Raw genomic sequence first — 20,859 nt, 5'->3', positions numbered from 1 at the left:
AAACGTGCACGTGCTGGAGGACAGTATGCGTGTGTCCTCTTTCCTCTTTTCATCTTCATATGAACCCTTGGTGTTTTCTGACTGGCTGCTTAATCTGTGTCACTTCATAAAGTAAAATACACTGTATTTGAGTATTGCCAACCTTCTGATTTTATCAATGCCTTACTGTCATCTATTCATAACACCCCAAAATACAGCCATCGTTTCAGCCCCAAACTGGAAATCTGTTTTTCATTTTCTGACTTTTCCCCACCGAGTGTAAGTGGCTTTCTGTTACAGATGGGGCATCTTTGTGGATTTCATTAGGCAAAAAAGGAAAACTTCACTTGAGGGTAAAGAGCAAAAAAAAAAAAAAAAATGTGTTTACTGTTAAAAACAGAACAATTCGACTCTGTTTCACAGGGGTAAAAAAAAGCATTGTCCATTTACTGTTACATCCCTACGGTGCTTCTGTATCAAGTTTGTAGTATTTATGTTTTCATTAGTGTATGGCTTTTTTTATTCCTTTTGTACATTTTATATCTATATCATCTCTAAAATATTACTACTGTTATTCCTGGTGCGCTTATGATAAAGAAAGAATATTTTTAATTTACACGTTTCCCGTAATATTCCACTATATACTGTTTTAAATAGTACGAAAACCTAACTTTCACCTACATGCCAAACGTTTATTCCTGGGGTTTGTGGATAAATCACTACTGAACACTGAGAAGTTGTCTTACTATTTAGTTACTATCACAGTTTCGTTTTAAAAACCAGATTTGACCCACAAAATGCAGTTTGTAGTGCACAACTGCAAGACTAAAAGCCTTAACCTGCCATTAAGCAATGCTATATTTCTTTACAATGTACTTTTATTAAATGTTTGTGCTATAGCAGTGTGTATTATTAGGTTGATTAATGGTGTGCTGACTATAATTTGTCAGTGGTATACTATATATTTCATTAACCCACTTTAAAGGGGTTATACAGGAAAAAAACACATCACATTTATCGCCACTTTCATCAAATGACAAATTTGAAGTTATAAAGATGAACACGCATTGCAGAGTTGGGTCTGTATGGTCTAAATTCATTTTTCCTCAATTTCTGCTGCATTATACGCCATGTTGGACCCTGAGAACTTACACTAATAGCATCTGTAGGCTGCTCTTTCATGGAAGCAAAAAAAAAAAAATTCTATTTCAGGTTTTAATCTTATAGACAGATAAAGGACAGGACGAGAGTAGTTTCTCTGCCTCTCTCGGTTCCGCAGTGGTACACCCAACACACGCGCGCGCGCGCGCACACGCACGCACACGAGGCACTCCGCTGTCAGAGAGAAACGCCTCGTCATCCCGGGGTTTGTAGGAGCCTGGCGACCTTACATTTCAGCAACACAGCCCCTCCGTCAAACACCGCGACATTAAACGGCAGCCAATCGATCAAGCTTTTCTATAATCAATACTCACTTTGTAGAAGATGAGCTTCAAGGTGCCGTAGAAACCCATGGCTGCCTGCCGGTAGGAAAAAACCCTCCCGGAGAAATGTGAAAATACTACACCTAAAGATTCAATTTACAGCGATTTAATCCCGAAATCCATAAACAAGGAACATCCGACAATTACGACGCCGTGCAGCCAACAACCCGCACGGGTGACAGCGAGCGGATGAGCAGAGGATTTTCAGTTTGAGAGAATCAGTCCGCGCTGAGATCGCGCTGCCGCTCCACGACTGACTGAGGAAAACTGACGCTCTCTCTCTCTGTTCAGGCTCTATGTCGCTCGACCGCCACAGGAACACGCAGGGACATGCCCCTCTCCGCCTCGTGAGAGCGAGCGCGAGGAATGCAGAGAGACACGGTGGTGGAGCTGCCGGTAGAGGGGTGTGTGTGTGTGTGTGTGTGTGTGTGTAGAGTAGAGCCGCAGCTTCCGATTAATATTATAGGAAAAATGTATCAAATGTTGTGACGTATGGAGTTCCAGAACGGACAAACGTCACTGATTGCCTACATATGGAATTCCAGGAGAAGCCTACGTCACTACCTGCTTTACGGAGAGACAAACAGATGTAAACAAGTTTAACTCTGCAATTGTTAATAATTTGCATTTAAACCCTTAATTTATCACACATAGCATGTCCACGGAAGAAAGTTTGCACTCAATGCTCAACCCCCTTTTACACTGCCTATTCAAGATGGGATTATGCATAATTGTGCTGCAATATTCCAGATTGAGTTGCCAACCCCGGATGGCAGGTCATTGTATAACTTGCATTATTTGGTCAGAAGAGGTAGTAATGACCACATCCGAGTTGGCTTGACGTCTGTGTAAAATGAAAGAGGTGTTTGTGATGCCAAGTTAACTTCTGTGAACCAGCCGGGGTTGCTGTTTCTTCTGGAAGAGCCTCCCACAAATTATGGCGGAGAAACACAGGGACCACTACAACATGCAAGTGGTTGGACAAAGACTGCTGAGGTGGATCCGTACTGGTGGCGTAGCTCAATGATTTGTGATACTGTACTTAACCTGACTCCAACCTTACCTTTACCACTTACCTATGCCTACTCTACTGTCGTAGTGGTCATTAGAGAGTCTCAGTTTTTCCTCCCACGCATGGCTTGCTGCTTGTGCTGATCCAAATCTGTGACTGTAATGTTACATATTAGTTTACATACCCAGTTTCCAAGTAAGGGGTTGCAAAGTTTTGCAACTTGACAAGTGGGTTGTATACAGTCAATTCACAACTAAAATAAAAATCTAAATAAAGGTAATGTTTAAACCATGCAAACACACCAGGCCATTCACATACAGTCTCAGACACAGTCATTTTCACACAATCACACAGAAGCCCAGCAGGAGTTTTTCCTGGAGGTCACAGCTTTCTCACAGCTGAGTGACCTAAGGGTCATCACACTGAAACTCCCACAGGCCCATTAGGTAGCGTAAGGAGGTGGAGAGGGAGATAATTTAGGAGGTCAACCCCGACCACCCCCCCCCAGCCTCCAGAGACAAAACATACAACTCCTCCTCCTCTCTCACCTGTTCAGGTCCTCTCCTTATTAATCTTCTGTCTGTCTCACATTTTCTTTCTTTCTGGATCCTTCTACCCAGAGGCCTTCTAATGATATTTCAATGTTTAATCTAAAAAGGTCCAGAGCTGACATTTTTTTCTCATACCTTCAGATGAGAGTTTGTATTTTTCTGAATATTGGGTTTATATTGCAATTTCCTTCGAACCGCTTTAGAATAATTAAATCCAACAGAACAGCCCTGGCAGCCAATCATTGAGTATCCATCTGAAGCTGGTCATGGTTCTGTTCTGTGCCTTAAATGTGTTAGTGATCATGTTGTACTGGGCTGTTTCACACGGACGGCGGTTTTTGATATTTTGTTCCCAAACATAATTTATGTACATTTGATTATGGTGCATTCCAATCTTAAAATGTCCAATTCAGAGCGGAGGAGTTAATACCTGCTGAGCTCAACTCAGTCTGGATTTTGCCCACGTTTACAGACCAAATCCACACAGTTCTATTCAAATGTAAAAAACAAGTTCATACTAATTTTGCTTGAACACAAAACATTCCTCATTGATATTATCTACTCCTGTGGTCAGTTTGTTGGTCATTAGATCTGCAAAAACTTGTTTTTATTGGCTCTGAATTCTTCGATTACTTGTGGTTACATTAAGAAGCTGTTGAAGAAGGTGATAAAAATGTTTTTTAAAGCTGAAGTGACACCTCTTCTTTAGAAAGGTTTAATCTGTTAACCTGCAGTGGCCGACTTAACTGTCATCTGATGCTTTTATTCAATTGTAATACTATGACCTTATAGTGACAACTGTGTATGTTCTGGATTTGCATTAATTTACTTAATCCTGTTTTGCACTAAAGAGAAGCAAAAGTGTCTGTTTTTAACTTATGGACCAGACTATCATTTGAGTTTTGCTGCTTTACGGACCACTGTTTACCAAAAACTACAGTGTCTGGAGAACTGCATTTATTTGTATCATTTGCTTTTGACTTCGCTAAAAACAAATTAGAGAGAAGCAACAAAATTTAGAAAGCTTAAAAGTCCCGAGCTTAAAAATTCAAAATCAAGAAAATTCCACTGTTACATTCCAAAACCAAAATATGCAATGATATTCATATTTGTTTTAAGTTTATCCCACAAACACACATTTCAGATGCTCTTCCCACACAAGCTGTCAATCACCTTACCTGCTAATCAGGATCATTAAGGCCCTGAAGAGCTTTGACCTCTGAACCTGTTCATCTCCAAATCTCTCTCTGTCATCATGTCACTTAATCTTATGACTCTATCCTTTCTTATCACTAATTCTTTTCTCTCATCTCTTTCCTGTTTCAACACGCTTCATCCTTCCCTTCCCTTTGCTTCTGGCACCAAATCTTGCCTCTCTTCCGCCATCCCTCTCAGCCTCCATGTTTTCATTTATTTCAGTTCAACACTTCCGGTTTCTTCCAATTATTATGTTTGTCATTTTTTTCTTGTCTGGTTGTTATTGTTGTTCTTGTTTTTTTAAAACATCTAAAGGTGAAACTAACTGTAGGTGTCAAACTGCAACTGGAAACCAATAAAACATGATCTTTTCTGCCTTTAGTTCCAAAGCTTTTCAGTACATTCACACAAACAGAAATCAGTGTCATAATAACAAGATATTTGTATTAAAAAAACTCTAAATACAGTTTGGATCAAACTGTGCTTTCTCAGCAGGGATCCAGAGAAAGCCCCTCTTTGCTTAAGATAACAATTTGACTTAAATCATTTTACTCACTTTAAATGCCACGTTTCCCACTATCACAGTTTTACGTAGTATCTATTATCCTTTTGTAAATGTGGGGCACAGACATATTCATCACAGGTATCAGTGGGTGCAGGTTGATCGACGTCAACAAGCTTTGGATAAGTTGATAAAATCCAGCTGCCACACAAATTTCAATGGAAAAAAGTAAAGTTAAATTAACAGTTAATTAATTCTGATTTCAGAACTACAAATAATATTAATAAATAAATATATTAATAAATAAACAAATAATATAGTTAACAGATTTTCCATGGGGTCCCACACTTAGGTCCCAACAGCATACGTGGTGACTTTGGACAAAGGGCAACATTAATACCTTCTCTACTGCCCTTTTCAATTGTTAATTTCCTTTTTGCTTTCCTATTTTCCTCTCCACCCTGTTAATCCTTTCAAACTCCCTCTCTGGTATGCAGACCCACTGAGTCTCTCCCTCTGATGGCCTTGTTAAACCTGAAACCTGTGTGCGCTACACATTAAACAGCTGACTGTTTCCCACAGTTAAAAAACAGTGTGTGTGTGAGTGAGAAATAATTAGTCTTATCAGAGAGTGAATAACATCTTAGTGTTTGGTTTATATGAAAACATGCAGGGTACACATGTGTATGTTTGTGGGTTTTATCCTCAGAGTTAACAACTGTCAGACACTGGAAAGAGAGAAAACCACTTCAAAGAGACAAACACACTTCAAACACTAAGACAGATGTGGGCTCCATGTGTGTGTGTTAGGTAGCTGGATTAGCCCACAAGTGTGTAAAGAATCAATAAGGAGAGAGGGAAAGATCAAAGGAATGTGTGAAAGATTGATTTTCAGCAGATGATGTTTTATCTCGGTCTCTCTCGCTGCATGGATGACTGTATACTGTATGTACAGAGTAGAGTACAGTAGACTCACTCTCAGCTTCATTTCTAGAGTCAATATGTTAAAAACAACCAATAGCAAGAACTTATAGTGTCAGATGTCAACAGCCTCAAAACCAGCACAAAATGTTCACTTAGCTCTGTAATTTAGAAATAGTCAGGAAAGATCTGACTGCAGCACAGTCAGTGGCCTAAAATACAAACCTTTATCGTATGAACTCAAATGTGCTCACTGTCATTAATATGTTTCTACATGATTTTGTCTGACTCTGAATCACGTCCTAAATGAGATACACAGCAGAGTCTCCAAGAAGAAACAATCTGGCGGCTGGTCTCAGAAATAAAACTTAACTGAAACATCACCGTCTGTTGCCCCCAACCCATAAAGACACCTCTTCACTTTTACACAGAATACCATTGCTTCTGGTGCCGACATAAGGGAAGGTTCACAATGACCACCTGAACTGGGTTTGTACCTTTTACACAGAATGTAGCAGAAAAATAGTCCAATAATTCCACATTGAAGCATCAGTATAAAAGACGCTGTGCTGTCTAATATTCAGGCCTCTGAAGATGTGTCTGGCAGCTGTTGAACAACATTGGATCCTCAGATAGTGGTGGTCAGTAGAGCATATAATGTTGTTATCAAGCCAACAAGCTGACAGAGTCAATACACAGATGCTGCTGTGTTTCCAATGGGACAGGTTATGGCAGTGCAATGCAGCAAACGACAGGTGCTTTAAAAAGCAAATAAACACTACGGCTGCAGAGAGGAGTGTGTGCATCAATAATGAATGCAGGGAGTGTTGCAGGGATGTAAGGGTCTTAGTGCTCATGTATATTTTAACGAGGAGTTGTGTGTGTGTGTGTGTGTGTGTGTGTGTGTGTGTGTGTGTGTGTGTGTGTGTGTGTGTGTGTGTGTGTGTTTAAACTGCTGCAGTCGTTCTCAGGGGAGAAATCATGATTCAACAGTGTTAGCAATTGGAGGCAAGGCTGAAAGAAAGGATGGGAGGAAGGAGCCAGGAAATTTCAAAAGACCCTTTAATATTTTGGTTTCATGTTTGAAAAAGAATCTCTTTTATAAAAGTGAATATAGAAATTTGAATAGGTGTAACATAGCAGCATTAATAAAGTATAATATGCATTGTAAAGTAACTAAGTAATGCATCTGGAGGCATTTTTCAGCTAGAAGAAGAGAGATGTTTTAATATAGGGAAGTCAGAGCAACCTTTAATGACACATACATATGTATATGACATTTTGTGATACACTGATTTATAGTAGTATCACCACTCAACTTTTGAGTGATTGACTACACTTTTTCCTAAGCCCTTGTCAGTTTTAGTCTCTGATGAACAGGGTGATATTGATCTCATCAGAAAGAAAAAAAAAGAAAGCCAAACTGAAGAGAAACACTAATGAGAAGGAGAAAGCAAAACAGAGCATGCTGGGGAGTGGGGAGGGGGTGGGCGAATGGTTTTATTGGTATTCTTCAAGTGTCAACTTACACTCTTTTAAAAACAGACTGTGTGTGTGTGAGAAAAGACATGGGAGGACAGCACAACACCTGTTCTTCATTGTGTCCCCTCACACACAGACACAAACACACCCCGTCGCAGACGACAATCCTTGTTCCCACCGAACAGATCGCATTCCTGGTCTGGTTGCCATGGCGATGACACAGCCAGAGAAGGAGACAGTGATTAATAAAGAGGGTAGGTTGATTTGTGCTTCAGCTGTAGAGTTTGATCAAAGCATCCATGAACTGTGCTGGGCTACAATTGTAGATGTGTTAAGAACAACTGGATCAAAATGTCACCAGGTCTCTTGGAAAATACTAAGGTGAGAATCTTTTCTCGTTCCTTTGGTCATTTCCACCTTGTGCGGCTCAGTGCACATGTGCACTAAAACAGGGACACACATGAAGACTACCTACAGCTTACAGCTCTGGTGAAGTTTTATAAAATAGATTAAACATTCATAACAGATAGATACACAATACAACTCAATTGTTTGTTTGTAGGTTGAGGGGTACCGTCACTATTACCATTTTGGTCTCTGGGAAAAATGCAGTTTGGGCAACAATGGTGTTCTTCATTGCCATGGGAAAACAATGAATAAACAACTGAGTGGTGCTGAGATCAAGGTCCCCTAAAACATGAATGGTTAGGACAGTGGCCATGTTCATTATGCGTCGCACACTAACCCAAAAAACATTTTCCCCACAGAGAATTATTGGAAAACAAATGGCACTAAAAAGAAGTGTAAATATATTGTGCTGAGCGTCACAAATCACACAAACAACTTTTCTTTTTATCAGAATTTGATAAATTGATTCACAACAGGAAAGGGACCAGCTTGGCACTAGTGCTAATGCTCTATGGCCCAAAAATGTGGAATTGTGTGAAAAACATGGGTATTCATGTGACTGAAGGCCAGAATGAGCATGAAAGTACCCTCTGGATTATAACAGTGGGTATCCAGTTCTCCTAAATACCCCTGTTGTTAGCATCTGCATGACTAAATTACTTCACAAGAATTGCCAACAACCACAAAGTGATGCAAATGTTTATAAAACTGACCACAAAGCAACACAAAATGGCCATAATTAGACAGACATGACCCAGAGAGTGGTGCAAACTGACCACAAAAAAAAATAAAATTGCACAAAATATCTATGAAGTACACAAAAAGACTATAAAGTGACAGAAATTTCAACAAACTGATAGAAAATAACCAAAAAGTGGTTAAAGAAAGAATACAAAGGTCATTCAAGAACAACTGAAGGCTAAATCAAAGTACAAAAGTTGAAGGGAAGATGTCAAAGAAGAGAAATAGATTTAAGAACCTGCTAGAACTTGCTGCAAACGAACTGCACTGTAAACGGAAGGTTGCAGGTTCAAACCTCCATCCTGCTGACGAGCAGATGATTCCAGGAATGCTGCCGCAGCTCGGAGGAGCGAGAGAGCACGCGTGTGTATGTTTTTGTGTGAGTGTGTGTGTTTTGGGGCGAGTGGTGCGCTGACTGTGCGAGATGTGTGTGGTGGACCTAACTGGCTGGATCACTGCCCGCTGCAGGAATGTGACCTCGTACATACGGAAAGCAGGCCGAGCCTATGAGGGTGTGTTAAGGTGTGTATGAGTAGTCTAAAGAGGAGGAAGAAGAGTGTGCTGGAAATTATTTTCAACAGAAATGCTTCTCTAAAGGTCCCATGAGGACATCAGAGACGGCATTAATTATTGCTGTACATTACATAAATGTAATGAGTTGTTAAAACGTATGTATTGTAATTTAAAAGCTTTTACCTTTTTTTTCCCCCCATTTAATTTTTATTTAAATAGATGAAGATTTACATATATGTAGATTACATACGTATCTATTTTACATATTTCTACACACAACTTTTTAAAACAGATTTGCCTACATTTTGCTGGTAGTATTAATGGAGGAAGGAAAAGCAATGTTGTAAGAGTCTTATAAAGTTTGGTCGTATCGGGGCTATGAAATTAATCAATTTCTGCCAAATTTGCTCAAATTTGGCCTTTTGGACATTCAAACAATAAGTCCATTTGGAATATTTCCAGAATTATATCATGCTAATCGTCCACATTGGGGGTTACGAGATTCAGCCATTTTCTTTAATGCACTTCACTAGCCGCCAATAGGACCTGCAAGAACTTATCGAACTTATCTCTTGTCTGTTTCAAAAATAAAATATGACGAAGATGCAAGTTTCAAACTTGAATGGCACTTTAGTTTCAAATATTGTCTTTAATATTCTACAGATATCGTGCCAAAAAAGTTTAAGTTTAGAGCAATCCCAGAAAATATGGAAATGATATGCATCTTTTCCCCTACGTTGCCTCCAACAAATTGATGGTGTGTGACTTCATATATATCCAGATAAGGTGTTTTAAAATATCATATTATATTTTTCCAGCAATGTCCCTTCCTATCCATGGAGTAGGACCACTGAAAGCTGCAGATTTCTTTCCAGGTTTCCTCTGTCATAATTGTTTCTGCATCTTTCTCCCATTTTTCTTTAACGTACATAGTATTATCATTTGCCGCTGACAAGAGAATAGTATACAGAGTTGAAATTATTTTATTTGGGGTAGAGTTAAAAGTTGACTGAAGAAAGTTGAAATCAGTTTCTACTGCTGTAAGATCTGTTATATTGCAGTTTTCTATAAAATAATGTCTCTGAAAGAGTCAGTACTTTCTAAGTTGTATCTGTCTTTTAGTGACTGAAAACTCTGGCATGTGCCTCTGTGAGTTAATGAGAGGTAAATTGTGAAGCCTGCTTTTATCCATGATTTCATCTTCTTATCTCCTCTATTAGGGATAAGTTCTGACTCGTGGATTAATTTTTAACTATTTTAACACATTGGTTTCCTACTTCCTCCAAATGGGTTGTGAGGCCAGTATCGGGTGGCAAGTAGTTCCAATTCTACTTTCCATCTGGATTCATACTCCTGCTCGCGCCAGTATATTAATGGTGATATCTGTGCGGCATAAAAATTGTACCTCAAACATGTGGAGAGACATTCCCCCTTTTTCTTTACTTAACTGCAGTGTGTTGAATCTATTTCTCGGTTTCTTTCCTTTCCATATAAAACGAGACCTCCACTTATTCCATTCCTTCACTTCAACCGGCAAATTCCTAAAAAGACATATAGGAAACGAGGGAGAACATTAATTTTTATAGTACCTATTCTTGAATTCAAGCTCAGAAAGAGAATTAGACTCCATCTGCTTCCCAACGAAGATTATATATTTTTGGTAGGTTTTCTGAAGGTCTAAAGTTCAGTGTCATAAGTAGCTTTGTCAAATTAGTAAGTGAGTTCTCTTGCTCCTCCAGGTAGACAAAGACATCATCAGCTAATAGCGCCACTCTATGTTCTAATCCCGCTAACGTAATTCCACTCTGTCTTATCAATTGGCCCAGTGGTTCAACGAAAAAAAGCAAACAGGAGTGGAGAAATTCGGCTGCCCTGCCTCGTTCCTCTTTCCAGAATGATTGAATTAGATAATCCACCATTAATCTTAATTTGAGCTTTAGGCTTATTGTATAAGTTTTGAATTATTTTAATAAAATTGACTTCAAAGCCGAATTTCTATAATACTTTGCATAAAAAAAAAATCTATCTGACTGAATCAAAGGCTTTCTCTGCATCCAGTCCTACTATCAGTGCTTTGGTGTTAGCTTTATTTATCTGGCCTAATATATGTAAAGTTCTTCTTATGTTAGCTGACAATCATCTGTTTTTAATAAACAGATGATTGTCAGTCTGAGTCTGATCTAAGTGTATGAGGGTTAACAAATAGTTCTTTAATCTCTGTGCTAGGCGAAGTAAACAATTTCTAATCCAAGTTGAATACACTCACAGCTCTTCCACATTCTATTTTTTTTCTTTTCCTTCCTTTGTTGATGGTCACATTCAGTTCTTTGGCCATTATTGGCTGTACAAGGTGTTTGATTTTGTAATTTTGTGAGTGAGGGAAGTTGTAAAGTTTGAAAGTTTGTCTATATGGGTTTCACTTGAGGCCTGTGGTTGAGAATATAGCTCATTGTAAAAAGTTTCAAAACTTTCCTAAATTTTCCCAATTTCATTTTTGTGTTTCTAATTTTATAAATAGTATTGTCTTCCTGTTGTTTTTGTAGCTTGTATGCTAAATATTTCGCTGATTTGCATCCTACTGCATAGTATGTAGGTTTTAATAAAATCTTTTTTTTGGTTTACCAGAAAAAAAAAGATTTATATTATATTATAGATAGATAGATAGATAGATATTTATAGAGAGAGAGCCGTGTATTTGTTTAATTTTTTGTTTTTGGTTGGCATTCACGCTGTTGCTCACCATTCATTGTAATTGTTTTAGCTTCCCCTAAAGATCTGCCAATTTTTACCCTTAACTTTTTTCATGTGTGTAAATAAGGAAATAAAATGTCTCTCTGATTGCGGCCTTCATAGCATCCTACAAGATTCCTGGTGTAACCTCCCCTGAATCATTCAGTTGTAAATAGTCTTAAATATCTTCCTTTATTCTTGCCATAGTTTGAGGATCATTGAGTATGTTTATCCAGAGACTGAAACTGAAATGTGGCTGTGGCTTGATATTGAATTGTTCCAATATTACATCCTTTTAAATCTATCTGTTCTAAACAGATAGCAGAAATAATCTGTCCTATACGTGCAAAGTAATAATGATTATAATCGCTACTACCCAGATATAGTTCCCTCCACACTAACATTATTCCAAATTCCTTAAATAATGACTTTATTTTCTTGATCCTGATTGTTCCCGATTAATCAATTTCAGGGTTTAATTTGACATTAAAATCCCCAGCACAAATTACCAATCATCAACTCAAAAATATGTCTCTAAAATGTCCAATCAATTCCTGGTGGAGCATAGCCATTTATTAATGTTCTTTCCTTTTCTTCAACCTTTCCTGTTATTTTGACAATCTCTCATCATCTTTTGATGTTTGTAACTTAGAGACCTTGGAATTAAAATGACAAGCCCTCTTTTATTGCCAGATAACGTCAAGTATCCATCTCGAGTTTGCTCTTGCTGTTTCACTCTTAATATCTTCTAGCTGTTTCTTACTATCATACCTGAAATCTTGAATTTCCTTTAGAATTGGATACGTTGATTCATCCTTACTGTTGTCCATCGTGTGTCTGCCGTTACTAGATGCACAGGGTATAGCACTAACTTCCTCTTTTCACCGCACCTCATTGGTTTTATCTGTGTTTTGGGCCATTTTTCTGCGCCTGTTTTTAGACGTCATCGTTGCCACTTTGTTAACTATACTCAGCTATTTGTTGTAGAGAGACTATATGTCTTTGGGGTGTATTTTTATTTGATTCAGTCGAGAGATTTTGAGTTACGCTGCCATCTTCCCAAAAGGCTTTTAACTTTATATCAACTGTACAAACTTCTAAAGTGTCATGAAAATATCCATACAGTGCAGGTGCAGTTGGTACCAATTGTTACCGCTCGACTTTTAAGTCTTGCAGCTTTGTGTTTACTGTAATCTCATAACTCTGTGATAAGATGATCAGAGTGAAGTTGATTCCAATCAAATGTTATTTATGTAGGCAAGTTTTAGTAATAAGAATCTGTGCACCAACAACATCCCCATTCCCTAAACGCTTGAACTGATTAAGAAAAAACGCCCGCAAACCCTTGAACGAGAAAGATAGAGGAAAGCTTGTGTATCCTTCAGAACACAGTTTATTTTTATCTGCGCTCGTTCTATGACGTTGGCTTGGTGTGTCACAGCCCAAACGCTACAGAATTGTTTCATTGTGCATTAGGTGGGAATAGGACATTTTCACTTATTTATAGACTGCACTAAATTAACTGATACACCATCACATAATCAAGATGCCATTCTGTTTATGTTTGGGTCCACCACATTTTAGATTTGGCGTAATTATTTTTAGGCCTGTTAAGGTCGGGTCGGGCTTTCCTCACGTCCCCCCTACTGACATGCTCTTTTTGAAAATGATTCATAGACATCGAGCTTGGGTCAGTATTGGACAAACCATTACATTATTAATAGTCAGAACTAGAACCTTATAGATTTAGGTTCTGAACAGAGTTTAAGAAAAAAAATGATCTTTCAGGTGATGCCAACAGACAGGAAAGGTGTGACTCTCCACCATAGATTTAAAGTCTCATGTTACAGCTACAGTACCTTGATTCCCAACAACTTAATTTTACTAAGACAACACAAAGACACAGTTCTTCTGCTCATACTACAATCGGGCTCTTCTACACAGACACATTCCACATTGCCTACTTCTAAACATAAAGCCAACCTCTGACAGCAAGAAGAAGAGCTCCTTTATTTATTAGACTAAATAACATAAAGAGATAAAACAAAATAAAACACAGTAACCAGCTCATAAGACCTGAGCAGATGATAATGCTTGCGGACACGGAGAGGATGAAGCCACTTTAAGGTTCACATTATTTCACTTCCAGAGAAAACTCCACGAGGAGCAGAGTGAACTCATTTATCTCCAACTCCCGTTTTTAAGTTCTTTGGTCATCTGAAATTGAAAAGTTGACTTAACTAGAAAGTTACATATTGACATTGGGTTAATGAGAAAAGAGGAGCTGTATAATGTTTTAGTATGAAAATGCTTGGTACAGTGCATCCCGAAAGTATTCGCAGCACTTTGACATTATGTTACAGCTTTATTTCAAAATGGATTAAATTCATTATTTTCCTCAATAAAAAAGAAAAAAAAAAGAAAATCATATGTAAGTATTCACCGCCTTTGCTTAATACTTGCTTCAAGCACCTTTAGCACAAGTTACAGCCACAAGTCTTTTTTTGCATGATGCTACAAGCTTGGCACAATTGTTTTGGGGCAGTTTCTCTCATTCTTCTTTGCAGTACCTCTAAAGCTCCATCAGGTTGGATGGGGATCATCGGTAAACAGACATTTTCAAATCTCTCCAGAGATGTTCAATCAAGTTCAGGTCTGGGCTCTGGCTGGGCCACACAAGGACATTCACAGAGTTGTGTTGTACCAACTCCTTTATCTTAGCTGTGTGCTTAGGGTCGTTGTCCTGTTGAAAGAAGAACCATCACCCCAGTCTGAGGTCCAGAGCTTTCTGGAACAGGTTTTCATCAAAGATGTCTCTGTACTTGACCGATCTTGACTAGTCTCCCAGTTCCTGCCGCTGAAAAACATCCCCACAGCATGATGCTGCCACCACCATGCTTTACTGTAGGGATGGTATTGGCCAGGTGGTGAGTGGTGCCTGGTTTCCTCCAGACATGGCACGTGGCATTCAGGCGAAAGAGTTTAATCTTTGTTTCATCAAACCAGTGAATTTTGTTTCTCATGATCTTAGAGTCCTTCAGGCGGGCTGCCGTGTGCCTTTTACTGAGGAGTGGTTGATGTCTGGCCACTCTACCATACAGGCCTGATTGGTGAAGTGCTGCAGAGATGGTTGTTCTTCTGGAAGGTTCTCATCTCGCCACAGAGAAACGCTGGAGCTCTTCCAGACTGACCCTCAGGTTCTCGGTCACCTTCCTGACTAAAGCCCTTCTCTCGCGATCACTCAGTTTGGATCAGCCAGCTCTAGGAAGAGTCCTGGTGGTTCCAAACTTCTTGCATTTACGGAGGATGGAGGCTGCTGTGCTCATTGGGGCCTTCAATGCTGCAGAAAATTGTCTGTACTTTTCCTCATATCTGTGCCTCAATACAATCCTGTCTCAGAGGTCTACAGACAATTCCTTGGACTTCATGTGATTTTTTATTTATTTGTTTTAAATAAATTACCAAAGATCACAAATGAACTTCATTCACATTGCCATTATGCATTATTCTTAGTAGAACTTTGAGGAAAATAATTTGATCCATTTTGGAATAAGGCTGTAACATAACAAAATGTGGAAAGAGTAAAGTGCTGCGAAGACTTTGTGGATGCACTTGTGCATGACGGTTTAGAGCAGAGAAAGTGCAATTCAATCTGTGACCATGAAATGAAATGTGTCTTCAAACAAAAACACATCATTTAGGACCCTGTGAGACTGATATGAAATGTGTGTGTTCACATACCAAACATGCCACTGCAGCTTCAATGCGCTTGTGTTCACGCCAGTCATTGGATCCTAGCATAATCCGTGTGTGTGTGTGTGTGTGTGTGTGTGTCTGAGAGATACATTTGAGTGAATTATCAAACAGATTGACTCAATACCAAAAGTAATGAGAGTAAATCATAGATAAGACCTCTAAACTGAGTATTAAACAGTATTAATATAATTCCTGTGTGTGTGTGTGTGTGTATAATCTCATATGTGTAGTAATCTGGAATAAAAGATTGCAAAGCATATCTGACCAGATTAGTGCCCCAGTTTTCTGTATGTCTGCCTCAACCCATATTTGTTCTACTGTCTCTGTAAAGACACTCACTGACATGATGAAATTCCTACACTATATTCTTAACCCGTATTGGAACCGTAACCTGACCTTGACCCACAGCCGTCTAAAAGGTGCAAGGCCTGGACAGACTGTCCGAACTTCCAGTGTATAAACCTTAAATGAGTCCTCACAAACACGCTCATACAAAAATCTGATTTCTTTGAATTTGAATCCAATAAAACTACTGCTTCAATAAAGCACCAGGAAGCCCATCAAGGCTGGGGCGTCATGCTGATTCCCTTCCAGTTCAGCTTGGGGTGAGCCATTCAGCTGTGATGGTTAAAGACTGAGGAATGCTTTACACACTCTAGTAACCTCATTGTTGTACTGTTAATCCACAAACGCTGCTTCCTAAGGGTTTGTTGTGTTTTTTCCTGTGTCGGACAGAACGGTAGCACCTTTTCAGAGAACAAACTGTCTGAATTGAACAAATACACACAAGAGCCTGAAACATCTAGGCTTCAAAAACTTTAGGTGGACTTACATATGACATATATATGAGGAGGCAACGTTCCATTCATCAATTTCTCCTTCCATCCAGCCACTCCACTCTACTAATATCACTATCTTTTTGTCTAGTAGATACACTCTTGTAAAAGCCTAGAGAAATGTGTGCTCTTCAAGTGACATGTACCTGGGGTAATAGGGTTTCTCTAACGCCCCACCCCATGTACAGAAACCAGATGTCCCGGTTCTCAACAAGGAATTCAGCCATTGGAGGAACTAGACTGTAAATGTTTGTAGACACAATCAATGTTTCCTCACAACAACGTGACTCAAGTAAAATCTGTCTGCACAACTACACACTTAAGACGTGAACACACTGGCCTGATAAGTGGTAAAAAAACAACACACTCCTCTCTCACAGAATTTGCACATCTCTTGCTAAATGCCAATTGACAACTTGTAACCAGTTAGGACACCTCCAGAGCTCCCCCCCATTACAGTGGAGATAGGCATGTATAAGTTAGGAATGTTGATGAATTGCTCTGACGTCTACCAATTAAACTATGACTAAAACTTAATGAGTCTGAAAATGTTTGACTTTTGGTCAGTTAGGGGCCATTTCCCAATGCAAGATGGCTGATAAATTAAAGCAGAGTATGTAAATTAATACTCAGATTAATGCTGATTTCTCTGAGTAACAGCTTACTTGAGTGCACTGATTAAATGTCCTCTAAACCACAGGACAACTACTGTGTGTGTGTGTGTGTGCCGAGCTAAAAGGTCCCATAGGGGAAGATTGTACATCCCATGATCCTGACGAACTGAAAGAGGAATCTGAGGAATGATCTCTGCTGTGCATTCCTACACACACCTACCGTCCGTGTGTGTGTATGTGTGTTTGGGAGAGAGAGAGAGAGAGAAAGTGTGTGTTTAAGGATACTAGACAACCTACTAACAATCAAATTTGCACATGCAGCAGAGCAGCAAAAACTCAATGACACAATGTGATGATAGTGTGTACAGTATATAGAAGCTGTCAGCTTTTAAAAGTGAAGCAACCTGCTGGAAACCAGTAAAATTACTGTTTAGATTTGAGTTTGTATGCATCACTCAACCTGGCATTTCCAAAATTTCCTGTTCTGTCAGTCCAGGCAGCTCATGAGAGATAAATTATGCGTCGTAATCCATCAACATACAACATGTAAAAAAAAACAAAAAACATGCTTTAACCATTTACTGTGCAGTTTACTTTTTAATTTGTCTGCATGTATGCTCAACATACAGAGATGCCTCAGTTCTTCCAGCAAAGTATCAAAATAAAGTTTTTGTTTTGCATATCTTCGGCCTATCAAAATTACAATTCGGCTTGCAAAAGAGAATGGATTGTTGTGATATTTCAATCACTCTTCGATCTTATCAGTCTTTTTGATTTGAGGAAAGTCCTTGGTGTTGTGCTGATTAGTATCGCTGTGTGCAGCACATGGAGCATGAACTAGAGTATAAAGAGAAGAATGTCTGATTAGATAAAAGTATTCATTTGTCTGACTGAGTCAAGATACAGGCAACGATACGTTTCTGCAGCTACATTTTAAGGCAGAGTTAACAAATCACTGAATTAGAACCTATTAGGAAAAAGCTTTTTGTGACCGCTTCAGATTTGGCACCAGCCTTTTTTTTCTAACTGTCTTCATCACTTAACTGCTTCTATGATGCATCAGCATGTTTCAGTAAAAGGAGAAAGACTCACACACACTGTCTCTCTCTCACTCTCAGACTGTGGGCTAGTCCCTGAACTCCACAGACACATATTAAACCCAGTACTGAGCCAGGTGTTGGGTACAGGGATTGAGTGTGTGAGGACATAAAGAGCGAACTGTTGCCACCTGCTGGCTGCCTTTAGACGCACAAAAAATAATCTAATCAAACAGAAATATTTGTACCACAGTATATTATTTTGCTTTATATTATAGTTTGCACTGGATCACACAAATGGAAGTTGTCTTCCATTTCCATTGTTCTTTTAACAAAACCATTCACCAGCTGTACAAACGGTAACGTGCACTACTTATGTTGTTGGGGTGGTGCTAACTGAATGAAAAAAACAGCATCGACACAGATAAAATGTACCTGTTTGATTTTTGAATTTTTATTTGAAATAGTTTATATTTTAATAATTTATAATTTTCCTCCATGTGAAAATCGTTGTTCGATAGCTCCACATACATTATGACAATACTATGGGGGGTTGCAGTGTATTGTCCAACAACAAGGACATGTGGATAGAAGGCACCAAGATTTGCATTCGCGACACTAATAATGTAAAGTCACTTGTTATTTAAAATGCTTTTTAACTTAAATGTTGATGTTTTTCAGTGTAAAGTCACGCTTTTGAAGCAATTCCCTCCTCATATCTGTACCAGATTTAAATTTAACAAGGCCTGAACATTACAGATTATGCAGAAACATCATTTGGAACAATTCTGCCATATACATTTTAGAGCATAAACTTATGCGCTATGTTGAGTAAACAATTTAAGATTTACTGCTATTGTGGAGTACGTTTGTATACTTCTAATTCTATTTAATCATTATTACTACTGCTACTACTACTACTACTACTACTACTACTACTACTACTAACACTGTCTTACCTGGCTCTGCAGGAGGGATGATGGTGACATTGCCTCTGCCTTCTCCTCCTCTTCCTCCTTCTCTCCTTTATCACTGTTTACCTCAGCCTCATCCTCATCTTCCGTCTCCTCCATCTCTTCTTCATGCCCATTTTCCTTTTCACCTTCTTCCTCAATTTTTGTAATGTGATTGGTCGTGTCAAGGTGAGAGATGTCAAATGGCTCAGATGGACAGGACTCGTCTCCGATAGTGACAATGGCAACTCTGAACTCGTCTTCTTCCTCACTTCCTCCTTCTCTTCCTCTGCAGAGACAGGAGGAGAGAAAAGGAGAGGATTTGGCAGAGATTGGAGTGTGTCCACCAAGCAGCTCTCTTCTTTCTTTGTTGTTAGAGACTGACTGCGTGGTTTCTTCCTCCTCATCCTCTTCTTCCTCTTTTATCCTCATGAATGGAGCTTTTAGTCTCCTGATCTTTTCATGTCCATCTATCCTTTCCTCCTCATTTTTCTCCTCTCTCCTCTCATGATGCTCTTCCTCCATCTCCTCAATTTTCACCCTTTGGTTCTTCACACAGAAGAAGATCACATAATAAGCATCCTGAGAAGAAGCAGCACACTAATTAGGCATGCACGATGATGATCACAAATGATTGTATTACTCATTGATAATTTAGTCTATTAAATATCAGAAATGCCTAAAGTGACTGACGTTATCCTTTAACAAGTCACCCAACCAATCGATTGGAAATCACTGGTCTGTTCTCATTTACTGTCCGTAAAATGGCATTTGAAGACATTACAGCAATAGGAGAAAAAAATGTCATGGTTTATGAGTAGATAATTCTTCCGTACCTTAGTTTACAACAATTTTTTTTTTATTTTAACGCAGGACTTTTACTAGTAGAGGAATGAGTTTATAATCGTTCTTCTTTAGGTGTTAAATCTTAATTTGTAAAGTTAGTAAAGTTAACAGATAAACGTAGTGAAGCAGTACAACGGTACAAAAATAATTGTCGTTGAGGAAAAAAATGGAGAATACACGAGTAAAGAACTAAGTTTAAACTTTCCATGCCTGTATTTTCAACCACTAATAGTTCATAGTGTCTGCACCATTAGTATTTTACCTGTTTAATATCATGTAGTATTAGCGCAATATTTCTACAAATATCACTGTCACTGGATAAATAAAAGGTTTTAATGCTGCAAACACAAACAAATACTCTGATGTAAAACACACCGACCTTTTAGCAAACAAACATTTTCCTCCCGCTCCTCCGGGCTTTAAAAATTAAACGCCGGGATTTCAGTTTTACTTTTTTCTTTCTCTTCTTTATTTTCTTCACAAGAGCCTCGATATTCCAGTTCCCAACGGAACAATACGCCTTAACAATGTACTTCACGCCTCCACATTTCTGTTTTAAGCGTTTACATCGTAAACTACAAGGAGAGAAACTTTCTCCCGTCGGTTTTCTCTCCTCCTGCACATGGAGCTTTGTTTGGCGCCGTTTGATGACGTCATACACACAGCCCGCGCGCCGCAAGGCTTTTTTTTTGGAAACCAAACAATTATTTTTTTGTTGTCGTCAATTTTTACTCGAAGTATTTTTTTTATATAATGTCCACGCTGGTCAAGAGAAGATAGTACAAAGAATTTCCCAGACCATTGTACAATTTCAAAAATAGCAAAAAAGAAAAAAAAAAAACGGGAAAAATAAGTTGAATAAAATACTGAGAAAATACCAAAGACATCCCCTTCATTATGTTTACACAATATCCTTCCAAATTTAATTACCTGAGGCTAAATGAGGGTATTAAACCTTAAACCTTAAACCTTGTCCTTTTTCAAATACTTTGTTCACAAAAAATGTTTCCTTTAATCACAAAACTTACAACACTTCTAGACCTCACACTACATCATCACACTGCTCAAAGTGCTAAAAAACTCAAACTTAAATGACAACAAATAAACACATACAGAATAAACAGATGTCCAAAAAACACAAAGTTTCGTTACATATTACTAAATGCACATTTGTGGTATTATTATTATCATTATAACAGTGAATGTATAGTGAGGCATGTCGAAAACATATGTACAAATGTTCTTTAACTAGTCTATATAACCCGAGTGATAGGATTTCATCCCATTCCTGACAGTG

General features: G+C 38.6%; 1 protein-coding gene across 3 annotated transcripts in view; it reads right to left on the bottom strand.

Annotated features, from left to right (window-relative positions):
* The window catches only part of LOC137137390 (F-box/WD repeat-containing protein 7-like), a 31,727-nt gene extending 11,512 nt beyond the window's left edge, over window positions 1–20,215 (bottom strand). The window contains exons 1-2 of one of the 3 annotated variants that reach the window (XM_067523600.1): window positions 19,942–20,215; window positions 18,723–19,298 (exon numbers count right to left, since the gene is read on the bottom strand). In XM_067523600.1, coding sequence (XP_067379701.1) covers window positions 18,723–19,241 — 519 coding nt within the window. In that variant the 5' untranslated portion in view covers window positions 19,242–19,298; window positions 19,942–20,215. Of the gene's footprint in view, window positions 1–1,454; window positions 4,975–18,722; window positions 19,299–19,941 lie in introns of those variants that run through there. The other 2 variants (XM_067523601.1, XM_067523602.1) reach the window with 2 other exon arrangements.
* Between the last annotated feature and the right edge of the window lie 644 nt (window positions 20,216–20,859).

The sequence above is a fragment of the Channa argus genome, chromosome 12 (assembly GCF_033026475.1).
Source record: "Channa argus isolate prfri chromosome 12, Channa argus male v1.0, whole genome shotgun sequence".
Taxonomy (NCBI): Eukaryota; Metazoa; Chordata; class Actinopteri; order Anabantiformes; family Channidae; genus Channa; species Channa argus.
This window is presented reverse-complemented; position numbering and strand designations above follow the sequence as displayed.